At 44.4% G+C, this 27,164-nt stretch overlaps 2 protein-coding genes across 2 annotated transcripts in view; one reads left to right on the top strand and one right to left on the bottom strand.

Moving 5' to 3' along the window:
* The window catches only part of LOC144699285 (hematopoietic prostaglandin D synthase-like), a 593,140-nt gene that overhangs the window by 164,130 nt on the left and 401,846 nt on the right, over positions 1-27,164 (bottom strand). The window lies entirely within an intron of this gene.
* Positions 1-27,164, top strand: part of LOC144688824 (PDZ and LIM domain protein 5-like) — a 162,947-nt gene that overhangs the window by 42,864 nt on the left and 92,919 nt on the right. The window contains exon 3 of the mRNA XM_078555802.1: positions 16,314-16,465. Within this exon, the coding sequence (XP_078411928.1) occupies positions 16,314-16,465 (152 nt within the window). The remainder of the gene's footprint in view (positions 1-16,313; positions 16,466-27,164) is intronic.

Below are 27,164 nucleotides of genomic sequence, written 5' to 3'. Positions count from 1 at the left end.
ACTCAAACAGATTACCTGGCATTTATCATATTGCTGTTTGTGGGCGCTGGCGTTTCTTACACTACAGTAATGACTATATGTTAGGAGTACTTCATTGGATGTAAAGCGTTTTGGAACATCCTCGGGTCATGAAAGGCGCTATACAAATGCAGGTCTGTCCTTAACAAATTCTTGTGCTTTTCGTTCGTTATCCCACCGGTCGAACGACCAATTCTAGCCAAAGTCTTGAGCTGAAGAAACCTTAGTGTCAACATTAGGAGGGAAGAAGCAGCTAAATTTTTGGAATCGACTCAATTGCGTCGACTCACCCACCAAAGCAAACGGAATGTTAGCTGGTGTGACCAACAAGTCCTTGCACGGACAGTTCCGTCAAAGAAATATGAGAACATTCAGAATGTAAAACCTAAAGTCCAGCAGCTGCAACAACTAAATCTTCCTGCTTTCCAAAGATCCGCCAAAAGACATTCAAATGCAAATAGAACCAGACTACAGCACATTGAAAGGAGCAATGTCAGCAAATACTGCTCTGTCTTTAACGAGTTCTTGTGCTTTGAGTTTGTTAATTTATGCATTGAAAGACCAATTCTAGCCAAAGTCTTCAACTGAAGAAACCTTAGTACCAACACTAGGAGGGGAGAATGCTACTCCAGAATAGACTATTTAGTCAGCTTCCATCTCATGCATGCCGACCTTGGGTTTGGGATGTCCTGAAATCTTGAATGGTGCTATATAAATGTAAGGTTTTCTTTCTGTATCTCACACCTGTACAAATACACATTCTGTGCCACATCTGTTTGTTCATACCTCCTGTCTCGGTTATGCTTTTTGCGAAGTCACTTGACAAAAATCCCTCACTTTGTGATGTGGACCTTCCTCCTGGTCTAGCCATGCTGCAAATTTTAAAAATTCTTATCCTTGTTTTCAAATCTCTTAATGGCATCATCCCTCCTCTTGTAACCTCCTCCAGCTCTATAGCCCTCCTTGCTGCACCATTGGTGACTATGCTTTCAGCTGCTTAAGCCTTACGCCACCTTTGAACACTTCTTAGAAGCTGCCTCTTTGACCGGCCTCCCTTCTCCTGTGGCCCACTGTCAAATTTTGTTTTTGTAACACTCCTCTAAAGCGCCTTGGGACATTTTCCCATATTTAAGGCATTATGTAAATGCAAGTTATTGTGTGGCTGCCAGTTGTTTACAGTATTGTAAGATGGGTTAGGGTACAAAGCATACAGACAAGACGACAATCATAATAGCCATATTTGAGTGTGTATCTAGATGTTTGCTAGTTCCGAATATTGCCCCAGCATACCACGCGCTTTCAAAGTGCTCTAAGTCCTATAATATGTTGAAATTAGAAGTTAAAACTGACATCTCTGGTAAAATGCCCCACAAGAACTTTACCCCCTGCCCTCCACCCTAGATCTATCCTTTGCCCCTCTTCCTCATCTACTTGCCACCCATTGAAGTGAACTGAAGACATAGGATCAGGTTCCATATGTATGCTGGTGATGTCCATTGCCTCACTTGACTCCTTCACTGTCTCTGTGTTGTCAGATTGTTTGTCCAACAAATGCTCATCGACATTTAAACATTGGTTAGAGTGAATCATTGCCTTTGATCTCTCAAACTCTGAATCCTCGCAATTGATCCTGTTCCCCATCACCGCTTTTATTTGAATTGGACTGTTTGCACCCTCTGTGCCTTCTCTTGTATCAAGGGTTAATGTTAAACATGTAAACGTATAGTCTGTATCATCAGTGATGTGAGATCACATGACAACAGAGCATGGAGAGAGGGAGTTCCATGTAGAGCCTTGTGCTAACTGGTTAGTATTATGTTCAATTATGGTAGGGTTTACCAACAGCCTTGCCTCCCAGCCGTATCTACAAGTCAAGATCATGAATAACCCTATCTAAGACCCACAATGATGACAACAGACTCTCTGACTCAGCTGAGTTTCCAGCCATACCCTCTGGCAGTATTCTCCTGGCTCGCCTTCACTTCAACTCATCAAAAATTCTACCACCCACATCCTATCCTGCATTGTCCCTCTTAACCGTCACCCCTGTCTTCAATGATAGCCATGGTTTCCCAATTGTCTGATCATTATTTCAATCCCTTTCTGGTCTTGCCCTCCCAATCTAACCTCCCAACAGCTTCTACCACTCACTCTCTTTCAGTCTGTCCCTTATGTGCGTCTTCCCCCCCTTCTACCCTGCCATTGGTGCTCAATGATCTTGAATTCCTTCCCAAACTACCTCTGTCTTTTCACTTCCCTCTTTTTCTTCTGTCCCATCCTTTTGAACAAGCTTTTGGCATCCTTCCCAAAAAAAAATTCCTATTTCTTTTTGTCTGCTTACTGTTCTGCCATGAACACTTTTTGACGTTGGAGGCGCTATATAAATGCAAGCTGTTTTTCAAGACAATAAAATGGTTGTCGTGGGACAAAATTCTTGACGTCCTTCTCAAAGTACGTTATCCATTGATAACTCTTATCCTGACTGAGCCCTTTGTTTTTTTTAAAACAACAAGACTCGATTTTTAAATTGGTTTCCATTCTTTCTTTAACCTCAGTTGTAGAATTATTTCAGAGGAACCCGAGGCAAGTTATTAATAACCGTTTATTTGTCAGTGTTGCTCGAGTCTGAAGTTAAAATGAGAAACCATAAACGTTGTAGATCCAAAATATAAGATGCAAATGGAGAGGAACAGTAGATGGAATCAATGTAAACATTTCCAAGGTGAGAATGAGCCTGCTGTTACTATTATAACCAATATGATCATTCTAGATAAAAGCAAAAAACTGCGGATGCTGGAAATCCAAAACAAAAATAAAAATACCTGGAAAAACCCAGCAGGTCTGGTAGCATCTGCGGAGAGGGACACGGTTAACGTTTCGAGTCCGTATGACTCTTCAACAGAACATTCCAGTCTCGCGTTCTAGATCATTCTAGTGCTTTTCAACCCTCACATCGTAGGTATCACCCATGATAGGGGCTCTTCAGAGGTTAGGGTTTCAAATGCAGCGCTCGTGTACTGATGGGGTACAGAACTGTCAGAGGTGAGATGTTGTTCAGGTGAAACGTTGAACCAAAATCCTTCCTGCTTCAACTAAACAACCTCCTGCGCTATTCTAGGGAAGGCCGATCAGTTGTCTTGGGGGTGTCCTGAACCCAGCTTTTTACCCCTTGACCAAAACAGTCGTTTTCTGGTTCTTGGGGTGAGAGGGTGGTCCAAAAATGGAGGCCAAGTAAGTTGGGCCAATACCCTCTGGAGTTTAGGAGAATGAGAGGTGATCCCATTGAAAAATACAAAATTCTGAAGAGGTTTGACAGGATAGACACTTGAGAGGTTGTTTCCCTTGGCTGGGAAATCTGGAACCTGGGAGCACAATCTCAAGATAAGGACCCATCATTTAGGACTGAGATGGGAAGTTTCTTCACACAGAGGGTTGTGAATCTTTGGAATCCTCGACCCTAGAAAGTTTGGATGCTCCACCGTGGAGTACATTTAAGGCCGAGATGGACAGGCTTTTGGTGTCGCAGGGAATTTAGGGATGTGGGAGTGGATGGGAAAGTAGAGTTGAGATAGAAGACCAGCCTTGATCGCATTGAGCAGGCTCGAGGGACCATAGCGTTAACTCCTTTTTTTTTTAAATGTTATATTCTTATCTAGTTGCTGTTTATGGAAACTTCTGTGCAAGCTGCCTGCCAACAACACAAGACTGACTACACTTCCAATTAAATAATTGACTGAGAGGAATGTGCAGGCACAGAAATGCAAGTCATTTCCTCCTTCCAGCTTTGCCAATATTGGGGAATGTTTAGAAACTCTCCATCTGATGTGCAATAATAATTGGTTTTGGTCTCCAATTATTACTTCTTAAAGATAGGAATTTAATATCCCAGTTCCTTTACTGACAGAAGTAGAAGACTAACAATTGTAATTTTTTTTATCATCAAAGGTTCAACTAATTTATATCCATGTTGCCTTATTCCACTTGCAATGAAAGAAAACCAAATTACATGATTTTTCTCAACCTGCCTTATGGCCTTCACCCACCACTGGTAATAATTTCAGTTGTCTTTCTCGCACTCTGAATCACGATTAATTTTTCCCCTGCTATTCCCATATACCAATCACACTCAGATCCTTTCATGCTTGGCTGCTGATGAACTCTTGTTAACACCACATCCCCAATTCCCTTTATTGCCTTCCTGCCCTGTTTCAATTTCCAGTCAGCAGTTCATGTTTGAGTCTTGGCCAGCTGGTGACTCCTGGGAAGTGTTGTCCCGTTCTTCTGATACAATTCTTAGGCATGATACTAGGTGTAGAAAGAGGCTCAGTGGGTAGCACTCTTGCCTCTGAATCAGAAGGTTCTGGGTTCAAGCCCCACTCCAGGGAATTGAGCACAATATCTAGACTCCAGCCTAGAACTGACGGAGTGCAGCACTCCATAGGAGGTTCCATTTTTCAGATGAGAGACTCACTGAGACCCTGTCTGCCCCCCTCAGGTGGATATAAAAGGTCCCAGAGGTACCATTTCAAAGAAGAGCAGGGGAGTTCTTCCTGATGCCCTACTTGGTATTTACTCTTCAATCAAAATCACAAAAGAAAATGTTATCTGGCCATCACATTGCTGTTTCTGGGAGCTTTTTGTGCACAAATTGGCTGTTTTGTTGCATACATTATGACAGTGACTACACTTCAAAAGTACTTCATTAGCTGTAAAGTGCTTAGGGACTTGAAGACTGCAATGTAAATGCAAGGTTTTTTTTTTCTTTCTTTTAGTGTAATGTTATAATGTCACAGGCACGGGCTTGAGCAGAAGGAACTAGGGTTGGGTTCATTGTGTTAGTTTACAGATGTTGGAGGGTGTGTCCAGCTGTTGAAGGATATGCTGATAGCATTAAATGAAGAGGGATGGGACGAGGTTCAGATGGAGCTTTAACACCAGCGTTGACCAGTTGGGCCTTGAGGCCTGTTTCTGTGCTGTAAATACAATGTATCTATGTAAGTTGATGTAGTGATGAGGTGCTATTTATTACTCACAGTAAATTAGATGTCATGCTATGTTATTAGGAACATTTTGCCATCCACTGCACATTGTATTATTCTGCTGCTCAGGTCCAGTTGTGATTAAGTTGGATTTTTAATACCACATTGTTAGTTTGCTGTCTGTATGCAGGACAACCTCAGGTCAGTTACAGGTTAATTGTTGTTTGCGATTGAGGTTTACAGATTTGATATTCGAATTGGTCAATTTTCCTTCCCAGTGGCGAATATTTTTTTTTCTGTACTTGTTGAAGTTTTGGGGTGTGATGGACTCGAGCTAATCTCTAACTGTGTGGCTCATGGTGTCAGCGAATGCCTGTGAGATACAGTATGAAATAAAGACTGAAAATGCTGGAAATACTCAGCAGGTCTGACAGGCATCTGAAAGAGTGCAACTAGTTAGCTTTAGCTTCTGGTGAAAGGTTATTGACCTGAAACGTGTCTCCACAGATGCTGCCAGACCTGCTGAGTTATTTCCAGCATTTTGTGTTTTTATTTCAGATTTCCAGCTCCTGCAGTATTTTGCTTTCATGTTGTGTACACGTGAAATATAATGTAGGCTGGTGCCATTTTATGCTAGAATGTATAATTTTGTTGTATTCCCCTCATTCGTGCCTTTGCTACCCTGCACTCCTGGCCTGTCTCCAACGTCCTACCCTCTGTAAACGAGGTCATCTCCCGTGTCCTTACTTGCCCTGTTCACCCATCACCCCTGTGCTCGCTGACCGACATTGGCTCCTGGTCAAGCAAAATCCCATTTTTCAAAATTCTCACCCCTTGTTTTTCAATCTCTCCATGGCCTCGACACTCGCTGTCTCTTTAATCTCCTCTCGCCCCACAATTCTCTGAGGCCTCTGCGCTCCTCAATTCTGGCCTCTTGAGCATCCCTGATTTTAAGTGCTCTACCGTTGGGAACCATGTCTTCAGTTGCTTGGGCCATAAGGTCTGGAATTTCCTCTCTAAATCTCTTCCTTCCACACCCATACCCCCCACTGCCACCCCCATCACCCCTTTTATCTCTCTTTCCTCTGTTAAGATGCTCCTTAAAACCCACACCCTTCACCAACATGTGACCATCTGCCCTGATGACACCTTTAGTGGCTCAGTGTCACATTTTGCTTTCCAGAGCTCCTGTGAAGTGCCTTGGGATGATTCATAGTGTTAAGGGTGCTTATCAGTACATGTTGTTCTTGCTGATGGAATGATTGGTGGGTTCACTCGAAGGCTGGGTTGTGGGCTGGAGTCCTGATTTTGCCCGACGGTACAATCAAGAGCAAAGAATGTTGCACTCTAGGGTTAACCGAGCAGCGTATTTAAAATGAATGCCGTGCAAATCCAGGAAAAAGGGTCCTTCTCACAATCATCTGAGGGGAACGATGGTGCAACAGGGAGTACCCTACTGAGAGAAGTGGAATTAAAAAATGCACACATTCGCACGTCTGGGCTCCCAGACAAAAATCTTTGGACTTTCCAACATGCAGAGCAGTCAGAACACTCGACGTTACTTGGCAGTAAAGCAGATAAGGTAACGAGGAATGCAGCTTGCTTTTAATTTTAAACCCACTGCAATAATAGTTTTAAGATCTCGATGGAAAAACAAACTCTCAATTTAGCCCACTGCAATTTTTTAGAATGATACCAGGTCTTTTTTTTTAAAACTCCTCCTCCTGCAGCAAGATCAACCATCATCCTGAAAGGCCATCGAGAGTCTCCCTGCCTCCTAGCCACGGTTGCTATAAATAAAAAGCTGTAGAAGAGAAGGTCGCTTGGTCCATTGAACTTTGCTGTTTCGTGTGTGAATGACTCCTGAAGGCTATTGAAGAAAACGCTGATCGTTCAGCTCTCCAAACTCCTACTAAAGCGTCTTACGGCCAATGAAGTACTGTTGAAATGTAGTCAGTATTGTAAAGTGAGAAATGCGGCAGCTGATTGGTGCAGAGCAAGCTCCTACAAACAGCAATGCGATAATAACCTGGTAATCGGTTCTTACTGATGTTGGTTCAGCGAGGAATATTGGCCAGGATATCAGGAGAACACCGTTGCTCGTTTTAAAAATAGTGCCACGGGATCTTTTGCATCCACCTGAGAGAGCAGGTGGGGCTCAGTTTAACATCTCACCTGAAAAACGGCACCTCCAATAGCGCAGCACTCCCTTAGTACTGCACTGGGGATTTCAGTCTGGAACTTGTACTTGAATCTCCTGGAGTGGGACTTGAACCCACAGCCTTTGGACTGAGAGGTGACCATGCCACCCACTTAGCCCCTGCTTCTATAGAGTGTACAACATCTCACGTCTCTTGCAACACTTTTGTCACTCTCAATTCCAGTCAACTTTATTCCGCCACTCTTGGTTGAAGTAGGAGGGGGAGGGGAGACGTTTTCCAGCTACCATGCTTTATTTCACGCATCAGCTACCCAAAAGAATAAATGTTGGACAATTCAAATAATTTTACCATTAGGATAAGTTACTCTTCCTACTAGTCTCTTAACCAATGTAAAATCAATCTGAAAATACTCTGCATTTCAAGTCAATGAAGCTTAGCTTTTGCAAATGTGATTTTCCATAAGAGGTTAATTGTACCAAGAATGACTCTTAATCCATCTTGAAAGATGAAATACCGTGTTGGTTTCTGAATAACTGCCCAACTTCCTCCATTATGTTATGGTTGTGTCAGGTTGTTACGTGCTCCTGGCATACTCTGTGCACTGCAGTTGCTGTGGATTATTTCGTATTTCTCTTGGGTTTATTTCGAATTGCCTGCGCTTTTTTTTTTCATTCAAAGATCACGGCTGTAGCAATTGTGACAGATTGAAGTTTACATCTCCCAGATGTGCCATATGTCACCGCACCACACACTATAAACTTTGGCTCGCAAAAGCTCCCCGAGGTTTTTTTTTTTGGGGGCCCCCAGTTATAAATCACCGCTGACTTTAGAGTGAGAGGAAGTCCTGATTTGGTTACGTTTGGCAAGCAAGAGGAAGGCATGTGGATAGTGTTTATGTCAAGTATCTGGAGCCGCAATTAGCCCTTAGCAATCGAGTCTACGTGGGTAAGGCGGCACATATAGGCAGCAAACACGCTTTCGAAAAATTGCAGCAGATTAGAAACTGAGATTCGCTACGGCAGGGAGGGAGGGGTGGGGCGGTGGTGGGAGGGGAAAGCAGTTGATAACCAAGACGGATGAGTGATAAGATATCTATCTGACTGGTGTCTTCGCCTGGGCGGACTGACTTTTAATTGCAGCTTCATCTACTGTTGAAGTGGATCTGGTTTTAAATGGGAGTCAGTGTTAACAGGTTTTGTCACACTGACAGGCATGAGTTCAAGCCGAGATTCACATCTGGTGATTTGAGTGATAGAGGCTGTTCTGACCTCAATCCACTAAGTTGAGCCAGCGGGTCCTGATGAGCCTGATTTTTGTAAAGCTTTCCCAAGGTTTATTTGATGGCAGATCCGATTGTCTGGCTTTCTGAAAACGCTCTCTCCTCACCAGCCTTTCCTTGGCACTATTTTCAGTGCTTATCGGGCAATTTTACAGGCTGTTAAACATGACTCTTTTATTTCCAAATTGCTGAGGAAAAACTCCAAAAGATAAGTGTCGGAGCAATTGTAGATCTTTATTAGTTGATGGAAGTTGCCAGTTAACGTTATGACGCACTTTACAACAAAGCAAAGACACTGTGTATACTTATGAATAGCCTTGGGTTGCACCAGAGGTTTTTTTTACTTGCCCCATTGAAGCTTCACTTCAAATGAGTGTCTTTGTGAGGAATATAAAATAAAGATTTCCATTTCTCCAGCACATTTCATGACTTCCAGACGTCTCAAAAGCACTTTTGAAGTGTGTTCGCTGTTGTAAAGCAGGAAACTTGGCATCCAATTCATGCTCAACAGTTTGATAATGAGCAGCTGATTTAGTTTTTTTTTGTGTGTGTGATGTTGATCGAGGGATAAATATTGGCCAGAACTGCCCTGCTCTTCTTCAAAATAGTGCCATGGATCTTTTATGTCTACCCGAGGGAGCCAATGCAGCCTCAGTTTAATGCCTCATCCGAAAAACGTCACCTCTAGCAGTGCAGCACTCCCTTAGTACTGCACTGAAAATTTTTATGCTCAGGTCCCTGGAGTGGGACTTAAATCCACAACCTTCTGACTCCCAAGGCGAGAGTGATACCTGCTGAGCCACGGCTAATACAGCCCTTACAGGGGCAAAGAATTAAACTCACTCATCCATCATCTGCTGAGCCTCTGAAGTTAAGTGAATCATAGTGCTCCTGATCTGAGTTACTCTTGACTCGGTTAGAAAAGGACGAACCTGCTTTGAATGAATTAGGTGTTGAGCTCCCTGTCTTGTTTGCTAGGACAAGAGTTGAACCAGAGGTGGAGCTCACTCTGCTATCCTAGACCATGGACCATGACCCCACCACTGAACATCAAGCCATTGTTTCCAGGACTGTCACTGACCTCATCTCCTCTGGAGATCTTCCTCCCACAGCTTTCAACCTGATAGTCGCCCAACCTCGGACGGCCCGCTTCTACCTCCTACCCAAAATCCACAAACAGAACTGTCCCGGCAGACTGATCTTGTCAGCCTGTTCCTGCCCCACAGAACTCATTTCTCGTTATCTTGACTCCCTTCTCTCTCCCCTTGTCCAGTCCCTTCCCACCTACATCTGTGATTCCTCTGACACCTTACGTCACATCAACAATTTCCAGTTCCCTGGTCCCAACCGCTTCCTCTTCACCATGGACGTCCAGTCCCTCTTCACCTCCATCCCCCACCGGGATGGTCTGAGGGCCCTTAGCTTCTTTCTTGAACAGAGGCCTGAACAATCCCCATCCACCACTACTCTCCTCCGTCTGGCTGAACTTGTTCTCACACTGAACAATTTCTTCTTTAACTCCTCCCACTTCCTCCAAATAAAAGGTGTGGCTATGGGTACCTGCATGGGCCCCAGCTATGCCTGTCTCTTTATGGGGTATGTGGAACATTCCTTGTTCCAGTCCTACTCCGGCCCCCTCCCACAACTCTTTCTCCGGTACATCGATGATTGCTTCGGCGCTGCTTCATGCTCTCGTCGGGACCTGGAAAAATTTATTAAGTTTGCTTCCAATCTCCACCCCTCCATCATTTTCACATGGTCCATCTCTGACACTTCCCTTCCCTTCCTTGACCTCTCTGTCTCAATTTCTGATGATAGACTGTCCACCAATATCCATTACAAGCCTACCGACTCCCACAGCTACCTCGACTACAGGTCCTCACACCCCACTTCCTGTAAGGACTCCATCCCATTCTCTCAGTTCCTTCGCCTCCGTCGCATCTGTTCTGATGATACTACCTTCAAAAACAGTTCCTCTGACATGTCCTCCTTCTTCCTTAACCGAGGTTTTCCACCCACGGTCGTTGACAGGGCCCTCAACCGTGTCCGGCCCATCTCCCGCGCATCCGCCCTCACGCCTTCTCCTCCCTCCCAGAAACATGATAGGGTCCCCCTTGTCCTCACTTATCACCCCACCAGCCTCCGCATTCAAAGGATCATCCTCCTCCATTTCCGCCAACTCCAGCATGATGCCACCACCAAACACATCTTCCCTTCACCCCCCCCGGCGGCATTCTGTAGGGATCGTTCCCTCCGGGACACCCTGGTCCACTCCTCCATCACCCCCTACTCCTCAACCCCCACTTATGGCACCTCCCCATGCCCACGCAGAAGATGCAACACCTGCCCCTTCACTTCCCCTCTCCTCACCGTCCAAGGGCCCAAACACTCCTTTCAAGTGAAGCAGCATTTCACCTAACTTAATCTACTGCATTCGTTGCTCCTAATGCGGTCTCCTCTACATTGGAGAGACCAAACGCAAACTGGGCGACCGCTTTGCAGAACACCTGCGGTCTGTCCGCAAGAAAGACCCAAACCTCCCTGTCGCTTGCCATTTTAACACTCCACCCTGCTCTCTTGCCCACATGTCTGTCCTTGGCTTGCTGCATTGTTCCAGTGAAGCCCAACGCAAACTGGAGGAACAGCACCTCATCTTCCAACTAGGCACTTTACAGCCTTCCGGGCTGAATATTGAATTCAACAACTTTAGATCTTAAACTCCCTCCCCCATCCCCACTCCCATTTCCGTTTCTTCCCCTTCCCTTTTGTTTTTTTCAATAATTTATATAGATTTTTCTTTTCCCACCTATTTCCATTATTTTTAAGTCTATAACTGTAATACCCTGTCAGTTTTTCCACTCCACCCCCACTAGAGCTGTACTTTGAGTGTCCTGCCATCCATTCTTAATTAGCACATTCTCTTAGATAATATCACCACCTTCAACACCTCTTTGTTCCTTTGTCTGTAACATCTTTTGATTATCTGTATCACTGCTTGCTTGTCCCTACAACCACCCCCCCCACAACTTCTCCCCCCACCCCGACCTTAAACCAGCTTATATTTCACCCCTCTCCTAACTTCACTCAGTTCTGCTGAAGGTTCTTGAGGACTCGAAACGTCAACTCTTTTCTTCTCCGCCGATGCTGCCAGACCTGCTGAGTTTTTCCAGGTAATTTTGTTTTTGTTTTGGATTTCCAGCATCCGCAGTAGTTTTTTTGTTTTTTTCTCACTCTGCTATCCTTACCAGTTCTTTGTGCTTTTATGATGTTTGTGAAAGTTGGGTGAAACCCGGATTGTAAACATTCCTATTAATAAATTGTATAACCCTTAGGGGTATTGTTGTTTGGCATGGCATACTTGAAAATCAGTATCTGTGTTGGAACCTGCTGCATAGGCATGATGGGGCGTGTGGCTACATCTGTGCTGCATCACTCTATGACTGGGGCGATGTTCAGTGTAAAGCACTTTCTCACTCTACACCCAAAATAATGTGCAAACAATATTTTAAATCCCCTGTGTTGCAGTGGGTACTTGTCTTTTGACCATTGCTTCCTTACTACATTGAGCCCAGAGTCTCCATGCCACAAGAAGCTGCTTTGCTAGTTTCTCTAGGAGGTTTTAATACCATCCCTCCCTTTGGAAAACCCCCCTCAGGTGAACATTGTTTATGATCCTGAATTGGGGAATGTGATGAGCTGGGGCAGAAGGCCGGAAAGAATGCGGATGTGAGATTTTCTTCTCTCTGTTGCTTAAATTGGGAATGTTGTCTAGTGGGGTAAGTGCTTATATTCTCAATCCCTCTCCCCATAATACAGGATATTTAATGACAGGAATAGTCAATTGGACCATCCTAATACACCCATCTAGAAACATCTGCAGTAGTTTTTTTTTTAGTTATTCCAGCATTTTTATCTCTCCTAATCAGTCTGATTGTCCGTTCCAAATGATTACTCTTGGCGAGAGGAGTAATTTCCTCCTATTAGGCGGACATTTACTGGTCTCTTCTCCCCTTCTGCTCATCCAATTAACTTCAATGTTCTGGCTCTACTTTTTCCAGGCCGTTAACTGTCTTGTATAATACTGTAAGATCACCTAAGTTATGTTTTATCCAGGCTGAAGAGCGTAAATTTCTCCAGCCATTCCTTGTAACTCAGACCTTTGACAGTAGAAATTAGCCGCCTGGCTTTTCTCTGCACTTTGCCTTGCCTTCTTGCCCCTTAGCAAACAGGGCACCATTTTTATGAAGCTGCCTGATCAGAACGTTGCACAGTTTATTCCCAAACCCGCCTCCCTCCCTGGGTCTGTATAACCAACCCCAGCCCTACAACCCTCCGAGATCTCTGTGCTCCTCCAACTCTGACCTCCTTGAGCATCCCTGATTTAAATCACTCCAATTGGCAAGCTGTTGCTTCAGCTGTCCAGGCCTCCCTTAATCTTTCTGCCTCTCTACCCCTCCTTCTTTACAATATTCCTTAAAGCTTACCTCTTTGATTAAGCTTTTAGTCACCTGAACTAGTGTCTCCTTATGTGGTTTGCTGCCAAAGTTTGGTTGATAACTCTGCTCTAAGTCACCTGGGAACATTTTATGATAAAGGTGCTATATAAATGCAAGTGGTTATTATGGCTTTGGCTATCTGGTTTTTTTGTTACTGGCTGCTCTGCACTGGCTGGGCATGTTTAAGATCAAGACTGTTAGGGTTCCTAGATCTCTCTTGGCTTCATGTTCAGCAATTTCAACACCATTTGTGGAGTACACATGTTCCATATTTTTTCTCTCCATGTTCAGTACTTTGAACATACCTGTAATAAGTCTCATCTGGTATTGATCTGCCAACATATTTTGCCCAGCTCATTCTGTAATTTTGAAGCTATTTCCCCTTCTTCCACTGGTTGTCCTAGTTTGGCATCAGCAAATTGACTACATGTCACTACAAGCTTATTCAAAAGCAGTGCTGCCCTGTAGCCTAACTTGCACCGAGTACTGCTCACCCATACGCCCCCCTGTTCGTTGATCTAAATCAGCTGTCACTTGTTGAACAGCTCCATTCAAAATAATTCTCACCCTCCATGTTCAAATCTCTCCATGGCCTCACCCCTCCACCTATCTCTGTAACCTCCTCTGGGGCTGGAGAGGGCACAGAGTGGGTTTACCAGAATGGAACCAGAGATGAAAAGCCTCTGTGGAGGTACTGGAAAGGAGGAGAGTCATACCGACTTGAAATATTAACTCTGTTCCTCTCTCCACGGATGCTGCCAGACTTGTTGAGCTTTTTCAGTACGTTTTGTTTTTATTTCCGGCAACACTGGAATTGTCCTCAGTAGAGCAGAGACGGTTGAGTGGGAGTTTTAATAGTGGTGTTAAAAATTCAGTCATTCTGATAAACTAAACAGGAGAAACTGTTCCAGTCGTGAAAAGGTTGGTCTTCAGAGCATGCTGATTTAAGATAATTGGCAAAACCGAAGATGAGAATTTTTCTTTTAAGGAGCAAATTGCTATGACCTGGAAGGCGCTGCCTGAAAGGGTGGTGGAAGCAGGTTCAATAGTATTTTTCAAAAGGGGAATGGATAAATACTTGAAAAAGATTGAAGGGTAAGGGGGGCTGGGAGGAAGGGTAGTAGTGCCTTATTGTGAGAACTCTTTCACAGGCACATTGAGGTAAAGATTCTGTAGTGAAAACAGAGAACCTATGGGACTCTGGAGTAAAGAAATAAATCCTAGGCAACATTGTCAACTCAGGCGGAGGATTTATGCCTCACTCCAGTGACACTGCTGCGGTATCAGGATTAGTTGACGGTTTATTTTTTTTTGCTGATGTTGCCAGAGCTGTTTTCAAGTTTGAAGTTGAAAGCTGAGGTCGTGTTATTTAAAAGCAAGTCAAGATGAGTCTGTTTGAGTTAGTTGCAATTAAGTTTGAAGGCTTCCCCGCCTACCATCCTCGTGTGTGTGTTTGTGTGAGATACTCAGTATAAAAAGATACTCAGTATAAAAAGCTACATTTGTTCATAGGAATCATTAGGAAATTTAGGACACAGAAGGAGATCATTCAGCCATCTGTGTTCTGTATAAAATGATCAAGTCCCTTTGCGTTCTTGATGTGCTGTACCTTATCCCATTGCTACAACTGAAGGCTGGGAGTTATTCAGCATCTTACACATTCCTCAAAATGTGTGTGTTACTCAGATCACTTACCCTCTTGCCCACTGTTATCTAATTCTTTTAGCAGAATGTTGTGTGTCACAATTGTGTGTAGCACACTCACCTCCCTAATCACAAGATTCTGCGTCCAAATCCCGCTCTGGTTTTAGAGCACAAAAATCAAAGCTGACACTCCAGTGCAGCACTGAGGGAGTGCTGTACTGTCGGAGGTGCTGTCTTTTGGACAAGACGTTAAACCGTCTGCCTGCTTGTGTGGATGTAAATAATCCCATGGCACTATTACAAAGAAGAGCAGGGGAGTTATCAGCAGTGTACTGGCCAATATTTATCCTTCAACCAACATCACACAAAAGATGTGATCTGGTCATTATCACATTGCTGTTGGGGGAGCTAGCTGAATGCAGGTTAGCTGCCGGGTTTCCTACATTACAACAGTGATTACACTTCAAAAAGTACACCATTGGCTGTGAAGCACTTTGAGATGTCTGGTGGCTGTAGAAAGCGCTATATAAATGCAAGTTTTGCATTTTTTTACATTGTCAAGACCTTGTGCTCTTAAATCTAAGGGAGGGTAAAACTAAATTCAGCGACACATGTTCCTATTATACCCAAAGGTTTCTACTCACTGGTAACAAATGTTTTACATCGTTATAAAATGTTAAGTTGTAAATCTTTACTTTGGTGTCGGGGCATAGGTCACTGATTTAGTGCTAACATGTAAAGTGATGAACACCAGCAGGTGATGCACAGAGTGATTTAATCTTCTTCAAGCATGGGTGGAAACTTCCAGAATAGTTTAAACAGATTTACGCCTGTAGGGCAGTAAGCAGGAGGAAAAGAGGTTTATGGTTTGGAATGCTTGAAGTCGTCTCTCTGGTACCCATTAGAATCCTTTGTGGATAGTTGTTAATTGCAACATCCTGTCTTGAGTGACCCTTGTGGAATAAGGCCTGGGAAAGGTAAACTCCATTCCCTTTCATTTTTCACCTAAAAAGGCTGAGCACAATAATTGCAGAATCTATAACTGTACCTTTTTAAGGAACGTATTCTTCGTATGTTGCTCACTTTACACTGGAGGCTCTGGAGGTACCATTACTTTGCTTCTTCAGAATCCCTCTCCTCTCTTTTCCACTCTCGCCCTTCCTCTCTCCCTTTTGTCCACTCTTTTTCTCTCCCCTCTCTCTCTCTGTCTTTCTCCCACATCCCCCGCCCCCACCTCCCTTGCTTTTTCTCGCCCTTTTTTATCTCTTTTTCTCCCTATTCATACATTTGTCCCCTCTTGGCTTCCTACTCATGAGATTTCAATTCCCTCATTGTACTTGTGTTAAAAGCAGTTGCTACTTTAGCCCAACCTGAAAGACTTTGTTTACCAAAGGCAGTACAAGATAGCACAATAGACAGCATACTTATTTCCCCGGTTACCACAGAAGCAACTTGTTCCGTGTCTGAGAGAGACGGGAGTTAAAATATTCCATGCTCTGCGACACACTTGCAGTGGATGTCACGTTTGACTTCCTCACTGTATTTTATCATGAGGATGTGACACATTACAACTGTTGCAACTGAGAGAACGATAAGTGCAGAGATCCTGCAGTGGTGTGATGGTAATTTAGTTGAGCTTTCAATCTTAAATACCTTTGAGAGTAGAATCTGTTGAATGTGTACGTGTGTGTGTGTACATATGTATCTGAACTTTTCTCCCCGATTCTTCTTCCAGCTGTCGGAAGGTGGGAAAGCGGCTCATGCAAGCATTGAGGTCGGAGATGTGGTCCTGTCCATCGACGGGGTCAGCACCGATGGAATGGCTCATCTGGCAGCTCAAAATAAGATCAAGGCGTGCACCGGATCCTTGAAACTCAGCATGCAGAGGTAAGATTCTGCCGCTGGTGTTTACCGTACCCAGCCGGATATTCCTGTACCTCTTTCCCCAGCCCAGGTGAAAACCTTGTGTCGCGAATCAAAATGGGAGTTGGAACTCTCTTCCTCTAAAGATGGTGGAAGCAGAGCCTTTGAGTAATTTTAAGGCAGAGCTGGGGTGGGGTGGTGGGTGGTGAAAGGTTATAGAGTATAGGTGAGAATGTGGAGAATTCCAGAGCTCAGCCATGATCTTATTGAATGGCAGAGCAGGCTCGAGGGGCCAAGTGGCCTACTCCTGTTCCTGTTCTTAATTTGTATGTATGTATGTATGTGCAAGTTGCAGTGGTAAGGGCACCAAGGTCTTAAGGTTTGTGCTCCTCAATCAGCATGCTGACAAAAGGAGTTTCCTTTTTGCACTGAGCCGGTTAGAGTGGATCACAGGTCAACCATGACCTCATTGAATGGCGGAACAGGCTGGAGGGGCTGAATGGCCTCTTCCTATTGTCAGCAATAGCCCAAGAATCTTTCCAGAACCAATTGAATGCTGTGATGGCAGGGGAGGTGCAGTAAAATGATTACAGCAGTAAATTCATCTAATTCAACACAATACTGCTTTCCGCTTGTGCCCGTGGTTGCCCACGGTTGCATTTTGAACTGAAATCTGCTGAAGAGGGCGATGGCAGCCTTCCCGTCTCCGGTTAGAAGCTTGTCACACTGACGTTGGTGGGTTTGAATGAATTACAAAAGCAAAATGCCGTGGATGCTGGAAACCCGAAATAAAAGCAGTAAATGCTGAAAGTACTCAGCAGACCGGGCGGCATCTGTGAAGAGAGAAACCGAGTTAGTGTTTCAAGTTGCAATGACTTTCCGTCAGCCGTCTGAGCATCATATCGTGTTTGTTGCTATGTCACCAGTCCTGCCTTATTTGGACAAAACCTTTTTTGTTTCTTTACTATAACTATTGCCACTCTCATTGCCTCTTGCATCCTGAAATCTTCTGTTAGTTAATCTGTCCCGCCCTCTACCCTATCACACGCCTTCCCTTTGGTCCTCCCCACCACCTCCCTTACTCCACTGGTTTAAAAACTCCTTAATTTCTATCTTCCTTCTGTTCCGCTGAAAAGACATCGGCCTGAAACGTTAGCTCCGTTTCTCTCCGCAGATGATGCCGGACCTGCTGAGTATTTCCACAGTTTTCTTTGTTTTTATTTCACTTACCATGGACCCTGGGCGAGGATGGGCGAGGGTTTGGGGTAAGGGCGCCTGTTGATGCTGCAGCATCCGAGTTGCAGCGGATCCCTGGATTGGAATGGAGTTTGGTTGTGCACATCGCTGTTCTGGGAGTGAGCTGAGTATCTAACCTTGTTCCAAGTGTTGAGATGTCTATTGTAGGTTGTGTGCTTTAAGTATTAGGATGGAATGCGTCCTCTTGACGTTTTGAGCAGCTAGAGTGTTTAGAAGTGCCGAAGTAGTTGTGTAGGATTCTGTTCAGAACGTAACTTGATCATCAACAGCTCGAGAAGTTCCTGTTTTAGCCAGGGCTGCAATGTCCTTTCCTTTTCCATTCGAAGTCATGGGACTTCATTCTGTTTTTAGAGTGTAGCCCCTTAATTTCACTGGCTTATACTTATGCATGTGTGTAATATAAATGCTTTCAGTGTAGGCAGTCAACGTATAAGTAAAAATAATCTATTTATAAAATCCAAATTGTTTCTTAGCGAAATATTACAAGTACAAAATAGCTGGCAGTATGGTGTGTTCAGAAATTGGGAGTAACATTATTGACTCGTTAAATTTGATGCCAAAACTGGCATCATCTTACAGCAGATTGTGTGTATAGATGAGAGAGCATTGTGTTACATGGATTTGAGGAAAACCTGATCTCTGCTTCTCCTCCCCTTGATCGCCCACAAGAGGATACCTCCTCCCAGTATCAACCCCATCAAGTCCTCTCAGGAATTTTGTATCTTTCAATAAAGGTCACCTCTCATTCTTCTCAACTCCAATGGGTATAGGCCCAATATGTTCTTCGTAAGATGAGCCCTTCAGCTCAGGAATGAGTTGGACGAACCTTCTCTGAACTACTTCTAGCGGAATTATATTCTTTTTCAAATAAGGAGACCAAAACCTCAACCTATCCTCGTATTCCTTGATTTCCTTGGTGCTCAAGTTTCCTGTTGAAAGGGGAACTCGGAAGCAGAGGTGTAACTTGCGTTAAAACGCAAAAGGGAATGTTGTAGATGCTCCTACCAAAAAAGGAGAAAGCTACAAAATTCTAAATCGGACAGGGGTGTGGTATGGAATGGAAGGCTTGCTGCTGATGTATGGAATGGAAGGCTTGCTGATGACATTGAGCCACGTGAGCCAAAGGCTGAGAGCAGTGGTTAGTCATATTTTTTTTGGACCGGTCAGATGTAAACCACCTTCTCCTCTTGATTCTTTGCCATCTGTCAGTGTCATGTCAGGGCACAATATTTGAAACCTATAGGCAGCACCGTAATACCTGACGAAGACTTTAGGTGACCTCACGGGGACATTGACCAGTTGTTAGGTTGGCCATATAGATGTAGGTGACCTCACGGGGTCATTGACCAGTTGGTAGGTTGGCCATAGAGATGTAGATGACCTCACGGGGACATTGACCAGTTGGTACGTTGGCCATAGAGATGTAGGTGACCTCACGGGGACATTGACCAGTTGGTAGGTTGGCCATATAGATGTAGGTGACCTCACGGGGACATTGACCAGTTGGTAGGTTGGTCATATAGATGTAGGTGACCTCACGGGGACATTGACCAGTTGGTAGGTTGGCCATAGAGATGTAGGTGACCTCATGGGGACATTGGCCAGTTGGTAGGTTGGCCATATAGATGTAGGTGACCTCACGGGGACATTGACCAGTTGATAGCTTGGCCATATAGATGTAGGTGACCTCATGGGGACATTGACCAGTTGGTAGGTTGGCCATATAGATGCCAGTTAGTGCAGAGAAATGCTAAGTGATCCATTCCAGGAGGAAGAGCAAGTGAAGAGAAGGGAATACACACTAATGAAATCTTTCCTTAAAGAAACACAAGTTTAAATGCACATAACTTTATAACTGGGAGGGCAAGTTAATAAAGCTTTCTTTTTAAAGATGCAGAGCATAAAAACAAAAGTAATACTAAACTTGTATGAATCGGGGTTTAGGCCACAGTTATCTCTCCTTCAAGACCAGCGATGTTTGTCTCTGTGGTTTTCAGTTAACATCATGCAGTACAGTTCCCAGAAATTTGTTCAATCTTCCTTTGCATATAGTGGTGCCAAAGGGCATGAGAGATGAGGAGGTCAGTCATACCTCTGTCAACCTTGCAGAATATATATGGGAGCCAGTGCTTGTAGTTATCTTGGACAATCTTGTGGGCTCCTTAAACCACCCCCTGCTTTGCGTGGCAGTTCATTGAGTTGTGCTGATTACTCCGATCACTTCAACTTGCACCATTTTATGGGGTTTCATTTTCTCGCTGCCCAGGGGCTGGGACCTTCATGAAGGGAAAAGATGTGGGAGTGATATTGGTTGAGTTGCTTTCGCAGAGAGTTGGCATAGACATGATGGGCTGAATGGCCTCCTGTGCTGTAACCATTCTATGATCCTAGATCATAAGAGTTGTGGCGATTCATCGCGGATCAGAAACTCGGAGAATGTGCTCGAGAATTTTCCTTAGGACAGCAGAGATTAAGCAGAGGTCTGGTCACTGAACAGAAACAGGCCATTCAGCCCAACAAGTCTCTGCTGGTTTTTATGCTCTGTATGATGTGTGAAGATCAATTCAGCTGAGATGGGGGGGAGGTCATGTGATTTGTTCAACCAATGTGTGGCTAGTGTGGGGGAATGCATTCTAGGGAGGGGCTTCCCAGGAAAAAGAAGATGGCTGTTCACAGCCAGCCCCTCGTACAGCCATCATGCAGCTGTATACAACCATCTTCTTTTTCCTGGGAAGCCCCTCCCTAGAATTTATTCCCCTGCACAAGCCACCCATTGGTTGAACAAATCACGTGACCCCCCCCCCCCCACTCAGTTGAACTGAGCTTAAAGTGACAGTCATCACACTCAGCACGAGTCTAGAAATGCTTAAAGGTTGCGAGGGAATTGATCTGTGGAAAGTTACCTCAGATTCACCAAATGGATGAGTTAGTAATCAGCGAATTGGACATAAATTTAAGGTATTTGCTAAAAGAACAAAGGGTGGGAGGGGTTATGTGCACTTTTAAAATATAGGGACCTATTGGGGCATGAAATGACATACGAGGGACAGCGTTAGAAGTAGAAATTATGCTAACTATCATGAGTGGGCATAAATTTGAAAAATAATTTAAAACAGTATGAAATGGGGGGAAAGAAGGGCGGGGGAATGGGTCTAAACAGTGAGCTCTTTTGGCTGCAACAAAGCTAACGGGCATCCTTCAGTGATGCAAAATTCTATCATCCCTGTCTTTTTATTTATTCTTTCACAGGATGTGGGTGTTGCTGGCTGGGCCAGCATTTATTACCCATCCCTAATTGCCTTTTGAGAAGGTGGTGGTGCACCGCCGCCTTGAACCGCTGCACTCCGTGTATGTAGGAACATAAGAAATAAGAGCAGGAGTAGGCCTTTCGGCCCCTCAAGTCTGCCCCACCATTCAATAAGATCATGGCTGATCTGCCCCAGGCCTCAACTCCTCTTTTTTTGTGCCAGCTCCTCATAGCCCCGATATTTCAAAAATACACCTACCTCCTCTTTAAATACTTTCAGTGATCTGTGGGTGTACCTATGTGGCGTAGGTGCACCCCACAGTGCTGTTAGGAAGGGAGTTCCAGGATTTTGACCCAGCGACAGCGAAGGAACGGCGACATAGTTCCAAGTCAGGATGGTGAGTGGCTCGGAGGGGAACTTGCAGTTAGTGGTGTTCCCAATCCATCTGCTCCCCTTGTCCTTCCAGGTGGTAGAGGTCGTGGGTTTGGAAGGTGCTTTTGAAGGAGCCTTGGCGAGGTGCTACGGGGACCTTTGTAGATGGTGCACTTCAGTAAACATCGGCAAACTTGACTTTTCACAGTAATGCAATTCTGTTTGTCTTTTTTAAGATATTTATGGAGGAAGGGTGGGCAGCAGCAGCACTTATGTTTACATGTGTCTCACTGCCTCGAAAATGAACTTGTAGATCGCCCCCTGTGCTCAACTTCACATGATGCAGAGCCTGACATGACCAATTGGGATTGAGCAGAGTTGGTGACATGGGGTTACTGAGGACCGATCCTTCATGGGCATCTGGGCACACCTAACCTGAGCTTTCAGTTTATTTTAAAATAAATCATCCTTTCAAACACTTGGACGAGGCCTGTTGAAAACAGACGGAGCAGTCTTGAGGAATGCCTGCCTTTTGACCTTTGGAATAGCACTGGTGCTGATATTCTGTCTACCTATAAATAGAAGTAAAGTTTGCAGTTCTGTACGCTGGTAACTTGAGATAATGTCGCTGTGCTTTGGGTTACTTGGGGAGCTGTTGACAAGTACTGAAACGGCGAGTGTTTGCAAAGTACGTGCTTGGAACTAGACTTTCACAAGACAGCAGCACCTTCTAAATATTTTAATAACCGTTAAACAAAAGTATTTAAAGAATTTTATTCCTAAGATTATTGCCCCCCGTGATTTTTCTCCTGGGTTTTGCTCACAATTGTGTCCTGGAGATTAATCTTTAATCTTTAATTCCTGGAAACTTCAGGCCAATCCTGGAAGGGTGGCATCTCTACAGTCCGACCAAGGCTTGAGTGACCACCTACCATGTACCTACACCAAAACAGAGAATTGCATTTGTACTTAGAAACAGGATAGTCCAAATGCCCCTTTGAATCTGCTTCGCCAGGCATTAAAATCATGGCTCCACTTTCCCATCCTATCCCCAAATCACTTAATTCCTTTAGTGCCCAAAATTCAATTGATCTCAGTCTTGAATACACTTTCGGATTGAGCATGCACAGGCCTCCTGGGATAGAGAACTCACAACCTTCTGAGTGAAGAAACCTCTCCTCGTCTCAGTCCTAAATGCGCACCCTGAGGCAATAACCCCGAGTTCCAGTCTTTCCAAACAGCGCCTTCCAGGCCCTCGGGATGTCCCAAAGTGTTTTACGGCCAATGAAGTACTTTTGAAGTGTAGCCAATTGTTGTAACGTAGGAAGTAATGTACCGCACCGAGAACTGTAACGCTGGCGTCTGACATTGAAAGTGAAGATGGCGACAAAGTATTGCTTTCGAAGGGTGCAAAACCTGGTTGCTTCATGTTGGGCATGGAACAGTCTCCAATGCAAGTGACCACATCTTTTCAAAGTCATGTTGAGTTTCCAATCGTACGTTAGCAGCCAAAAGACTTTGCACGTGCGTGTCCGCAATGCACGTGCTGTTGCTGTGAGAGCAGGGAATTGTATATTTATTTGTGATAAGATGGGCCCTGTTTTAATTATATACCAATGCCATTGATAACATGGCATTATTAAGAAACGGGATTGCAATAGCCTTTTGTGATTCGTATACCCATTTGTTGCAATCAGGCACTTCATAGTCAAACCACGTAACATAGGTTGAATGCAGAGCAAAGTTCTCTTTGTAGAAGAATGAGCAAAGGGCCAGAGAGAGAGTGAGAGATAGGAGAAAAAAAAAGAGACCATCAGTGTACTAATACAGAGAGAGAGAGAGAGAGAGAGAGTGCAGAGCAACAACAAAAACAGGCTTGTCACAGGCTTGTCGGTAATATTTATATACTCGAATTCTGTACATTGAAATAACTATGACATCACATTTTGATTGGCTGTAGTTGTGTGTAAGTGGAGGATAATTGTTAAAGAATGAAATGAATAAAAAGGATTTGAGATGAAGCTGAATGTCTGGTGACTAGTTAATCGGGATTACTCTGCCCCAACACAATGTATCCACTTCTTTTGAAGGAGAGAGAGATTCTTAGCGGTTGACTAAAAGAAAATCATAGAATGCTTGCAGCACAGGAGGAGGCCATTCAGCCTATTTTGTCCATGCTGGCTCCCTGTAAAAGCAATTTAACGAGCTCTACTCCCCTTCTCCCCCTTGGGCCTGCAATTATTTTCCCCCATCAAGTGCGTTTCCAACTCCCTTTTTAAAAGTCCCAATTGAATCAGCCTTCACCACCCTCACAGGCAAGGGTATTCCATATCCTAACCACTTGCTGCATAAAGTTTTTCCGCATGTCGCTGTTGCCCCTTTTGCCAATCGCTCTAAATAGGTGTCCTCTGGTCATTGACCACTTCCGCAAATGAGAACAGTTTCTCTCCATCTCCTCTGTCTAAACTCGTCATGATTTTGAACACCTCTATCAAATTTCCTCTCTGCCTCAATTTCAATGTCATACGCCAGTGTTACAGTTCTCGGTGCGGTACATTACTTCCTACATTACAACAGCGCCTACTCTTCAAAAGTACTTCATTGGCCGTAAAGCACTTTGAGATATCCCGAGAGTCTGGAAGGCGCTGGTTGGAAAGACTGGAACTCGGGGGTTATTGCCTCAGGGTGAGGGGACGGGCATTTAGGACTGAGATGAGAAGACGTTTCTTCATTCGGAACAGCTCCAATGTATCCACATAACTAAAGCCCCTCATCCCTGCAACCACTCTCGTAAATCGCCTGTGCAGGGTCTGTAAAGGTTTCACCTTCTTCCTGAAGTGCGGTGCCTGGAATTGAACGATACTCCAGTTGAGGCCGAATCATTGCTTTCTAAAGCTATCATGTGGCACTTTATCAAACACCTTTCGGGAGACCAAAAATACATGAGCAAACGTTTAATCAGCAAAGTTCTTCATGCAGCAAGTGGTTAGGATATGGAATACCCTTGCCTGTGAGGGTGGTGAAGGCCGATTCAATTGGGACTTTTAAAAGGGAGTTGGATACGGACTTGATGGGGGGAAAAATTGCAGGCCCAAGGCAGAGAAGAAAGGGGAGTAAGAACTCGTTCAATTGTTTTTACAGACAGCCAGCATAGACAAGATGGGCTGAATGGCCTCCTCCTGTGCTGCAAGCATTCTATGATTTTTCTCCAAATGGTAGCCGGAGCAACTCAAAAACAGGAGGTGAAATAGGAAATTCTTACAGCTCCAACAATGTGCCTTAATCCAACCTTGGGAGTGCAGCTCTAGTGAACTTCTCACCCCAACCCATTGTCCTGTTTGTGAGGGAGCTCGACATCGCTAGGAACATGGCTTATTTTGTATAGATCCCGCTAAATGTTAGACCAGTGGAGTTGTCAAAGAAGACTTTGAGTTGGCAGTGTGGACTCGTGCTCCAGACGTGAAGACGCTTCTCCACCTCCCATCCCTGTGACTTAAGAGTTTTGGTGGAGCCTTTGTTTGGCTTTTGTCCCCCATTTTTATGTTGGCCGTGGCCGCTCACTGAAAAGTACTTCACAGCTGGCTATCGAGAAATTCTCCGGTGGGTCACTGATACTTCCTGACAGACAATTTGTCTTCAAATCGGACACTGTTTTTGGAAAATTGCCTGCGAAATTCTTCAGCCGTCAAAATATCTCCTGAAAATCAGCATTTCTGTTCAATGAAAAGATCGGGGAGTGCAAATTGATTGGACTCCACTTCTCCAGAAACGTTTATATTCCGCAAAATAATATCTCAGGCTTTCGTTCTCCAGCAGGAGCTTCCTTGTTGGTGGAAGGTGATTTCTCCCCTTCAGATTTAAACAGCTGTCATGTATGAGCTGTCATGGGCGAGAGAGCAGGTCACTCACCTAGACATTCATTGCCTGTAAAGGTTAAGCAATGTCTTGATTTTAAAGTTCTGATCCTTGTTTTCCAATCCCTCCGTGGTCTTGTCTCTCCCTGCCTCTGTAATCACCTGCAGCCCTGTGACCCTCCCATATCAGCGTCCCTCTAATTCTGGCCTTTTGTGCATCCTCGATTTTAACCGTGCCACTGTTGACGGTGGTGCCTTCAATTGTCTTGACTCCAAGCTCTGGAATACTCTTCCTGTACCTCTCCACCTCGCACTCCTCCTTGAAGGCACTTCTTAAAACCTCCCTCATTGGTCAAGCTTTTGGTCACCTGACCTAATATCTCCTTAAGTGGCTCGATGTCATACTTTGTTTTATAATGACCCTGTGAAGCGCCTTGGGGCGTTTTATTACATTAAAGGTGCTATATAAATGTAAGTTGTATTTTTGCCAGCACCTGCATGGGAGCTAAAGAGGACACTCTTTTTAGTTGACCTAATGGCCCCACAATTTACTGTTTCAGAATGATGCTGCGTTACTGCAATAACATGGTTCCTACATTACGACGGCGATCATACTTTGCTTAATTGTCTGTGAGGCACTTCGTGACATTTCCCCCTGTCATGAAAGGCGCTATATAAATGCAATATCTTCCTCTTAGAAACTGAATTCCCTGGATGAGTCACTGTTCAGTTTGCACAATGCTTAGCGGAGTGATTACTGCAGGGTCAGAGCCGCTGAATAGATTGTCAGTACCACGGATCTTCAGGCTAACCGGCAGTGCAAGTTCTGCTGTTTTAAAAAATTTATACAAACGCTTCTTCTGCCCCGTCGCGATGATAAGTCAGCAGTCTGCTTGTTCCACGTTGCCTGCAGCACAGATTTTGACCGAGGCTTTGTCCAGATGTTTGTGTTAAATCTTCCATTGGATTTGAATTTATGGCCCGGGGCACTTAACGTCATTGATACCTGGTTCAGCTTGTGACTCGTAACCCGCTGGGTGCTGATTCAAGGATTCCTGCCTCTGATCACAGTGACAGCAGGGAAAAGTTCCATTTTCCTTTCAACTTTTGATTTATCCTCGGTCTCTTGCGCAGAGCACCAACATACTCTGCGAACTTCAAGAAGGTCGGTTTTTTTTTCAGTTGCCAAAATAAATCCCATTTAAAACCAGTTAATGAATTACGGTCCACATTCTGCATCTTAAAAGCCTACCGTTCAGAAGTGCATGTTCGATGGGGTCCTTCCGCGCCTCCCCAATCGAGACAAATAAAGGGCCACGTATTTTTCTTTTGGTAAATAATGCACCTTCTTAAAAGGAGCCAAAGTGACTTTATTAGGGGGAACTCTGAGCGAACTAATTTGGAGGGTGATCAATTGATGTTGTTTTTAATAGTCTAGAATATTGAAGAGCCCATTACCTTAATTGGGAGTTTTAAAATATTTTATGTTCAGGGCACAAGAATATCTTGAGCTGACGCATAAATCTTGTACTTTATTTCAAGACAAAGGCAAGCCTCTAAGGGAGAGACTTTTTTTTTTCAGAGCAAAGCTTCCAGCGAGCCCTGTGTGAGTTGATTCAAAGAGCAGTTAAGTGTCAGCTGGGCTCAGTGCTAGCACTTTCTTGTTTCTGGGCCAGAAGGTTGTGGGTTTAAGACGCATGCATCAATCTAGGATGACGTTGCAGTGCAGTACCAAGGGAGTCTTGCAGATGAGGAGTAAAACTGAGGACCTGCCCCTCTTTTCCTGCCTCCCCCCCCACCCCCCCAACCCCCTTTTAGGTAGACGCAAAAAAAAAAAACAATTCACGATGCGGAAGAATCAATCAGGAGGGGAGTTGGGAATTATTTCTTCAAGCAAAAAGGGTAGCAGGAGTGTGGAACTCTGTCTCAAAAAAAAAGCAGTAAACGCTGGCTGAAATCTGAGATTCTCCAGCAAAAATCTATCAAAGGTTA

This window comes from Cetorhinus maximus, chromosome 1 (genome assembly GCF_964194155.1).
Source record: "Cetorhinus maximus chromosome 1, sCetMax3.hap1.1, whole genome shotgun sequence".
Classification (NCBI taxonomy): domain Eukaryota; kingdom Metazoa; phylum Chordata; class Chondrichthyes; order Lamniformes; family Cetorhinidae; genus Cetorhinus; species Cetorhinus maximus.
Note: the sequence above shows the minus strand (reverse complement) of the source record. Positions and strands in the feature narration are given on the sequence as shown.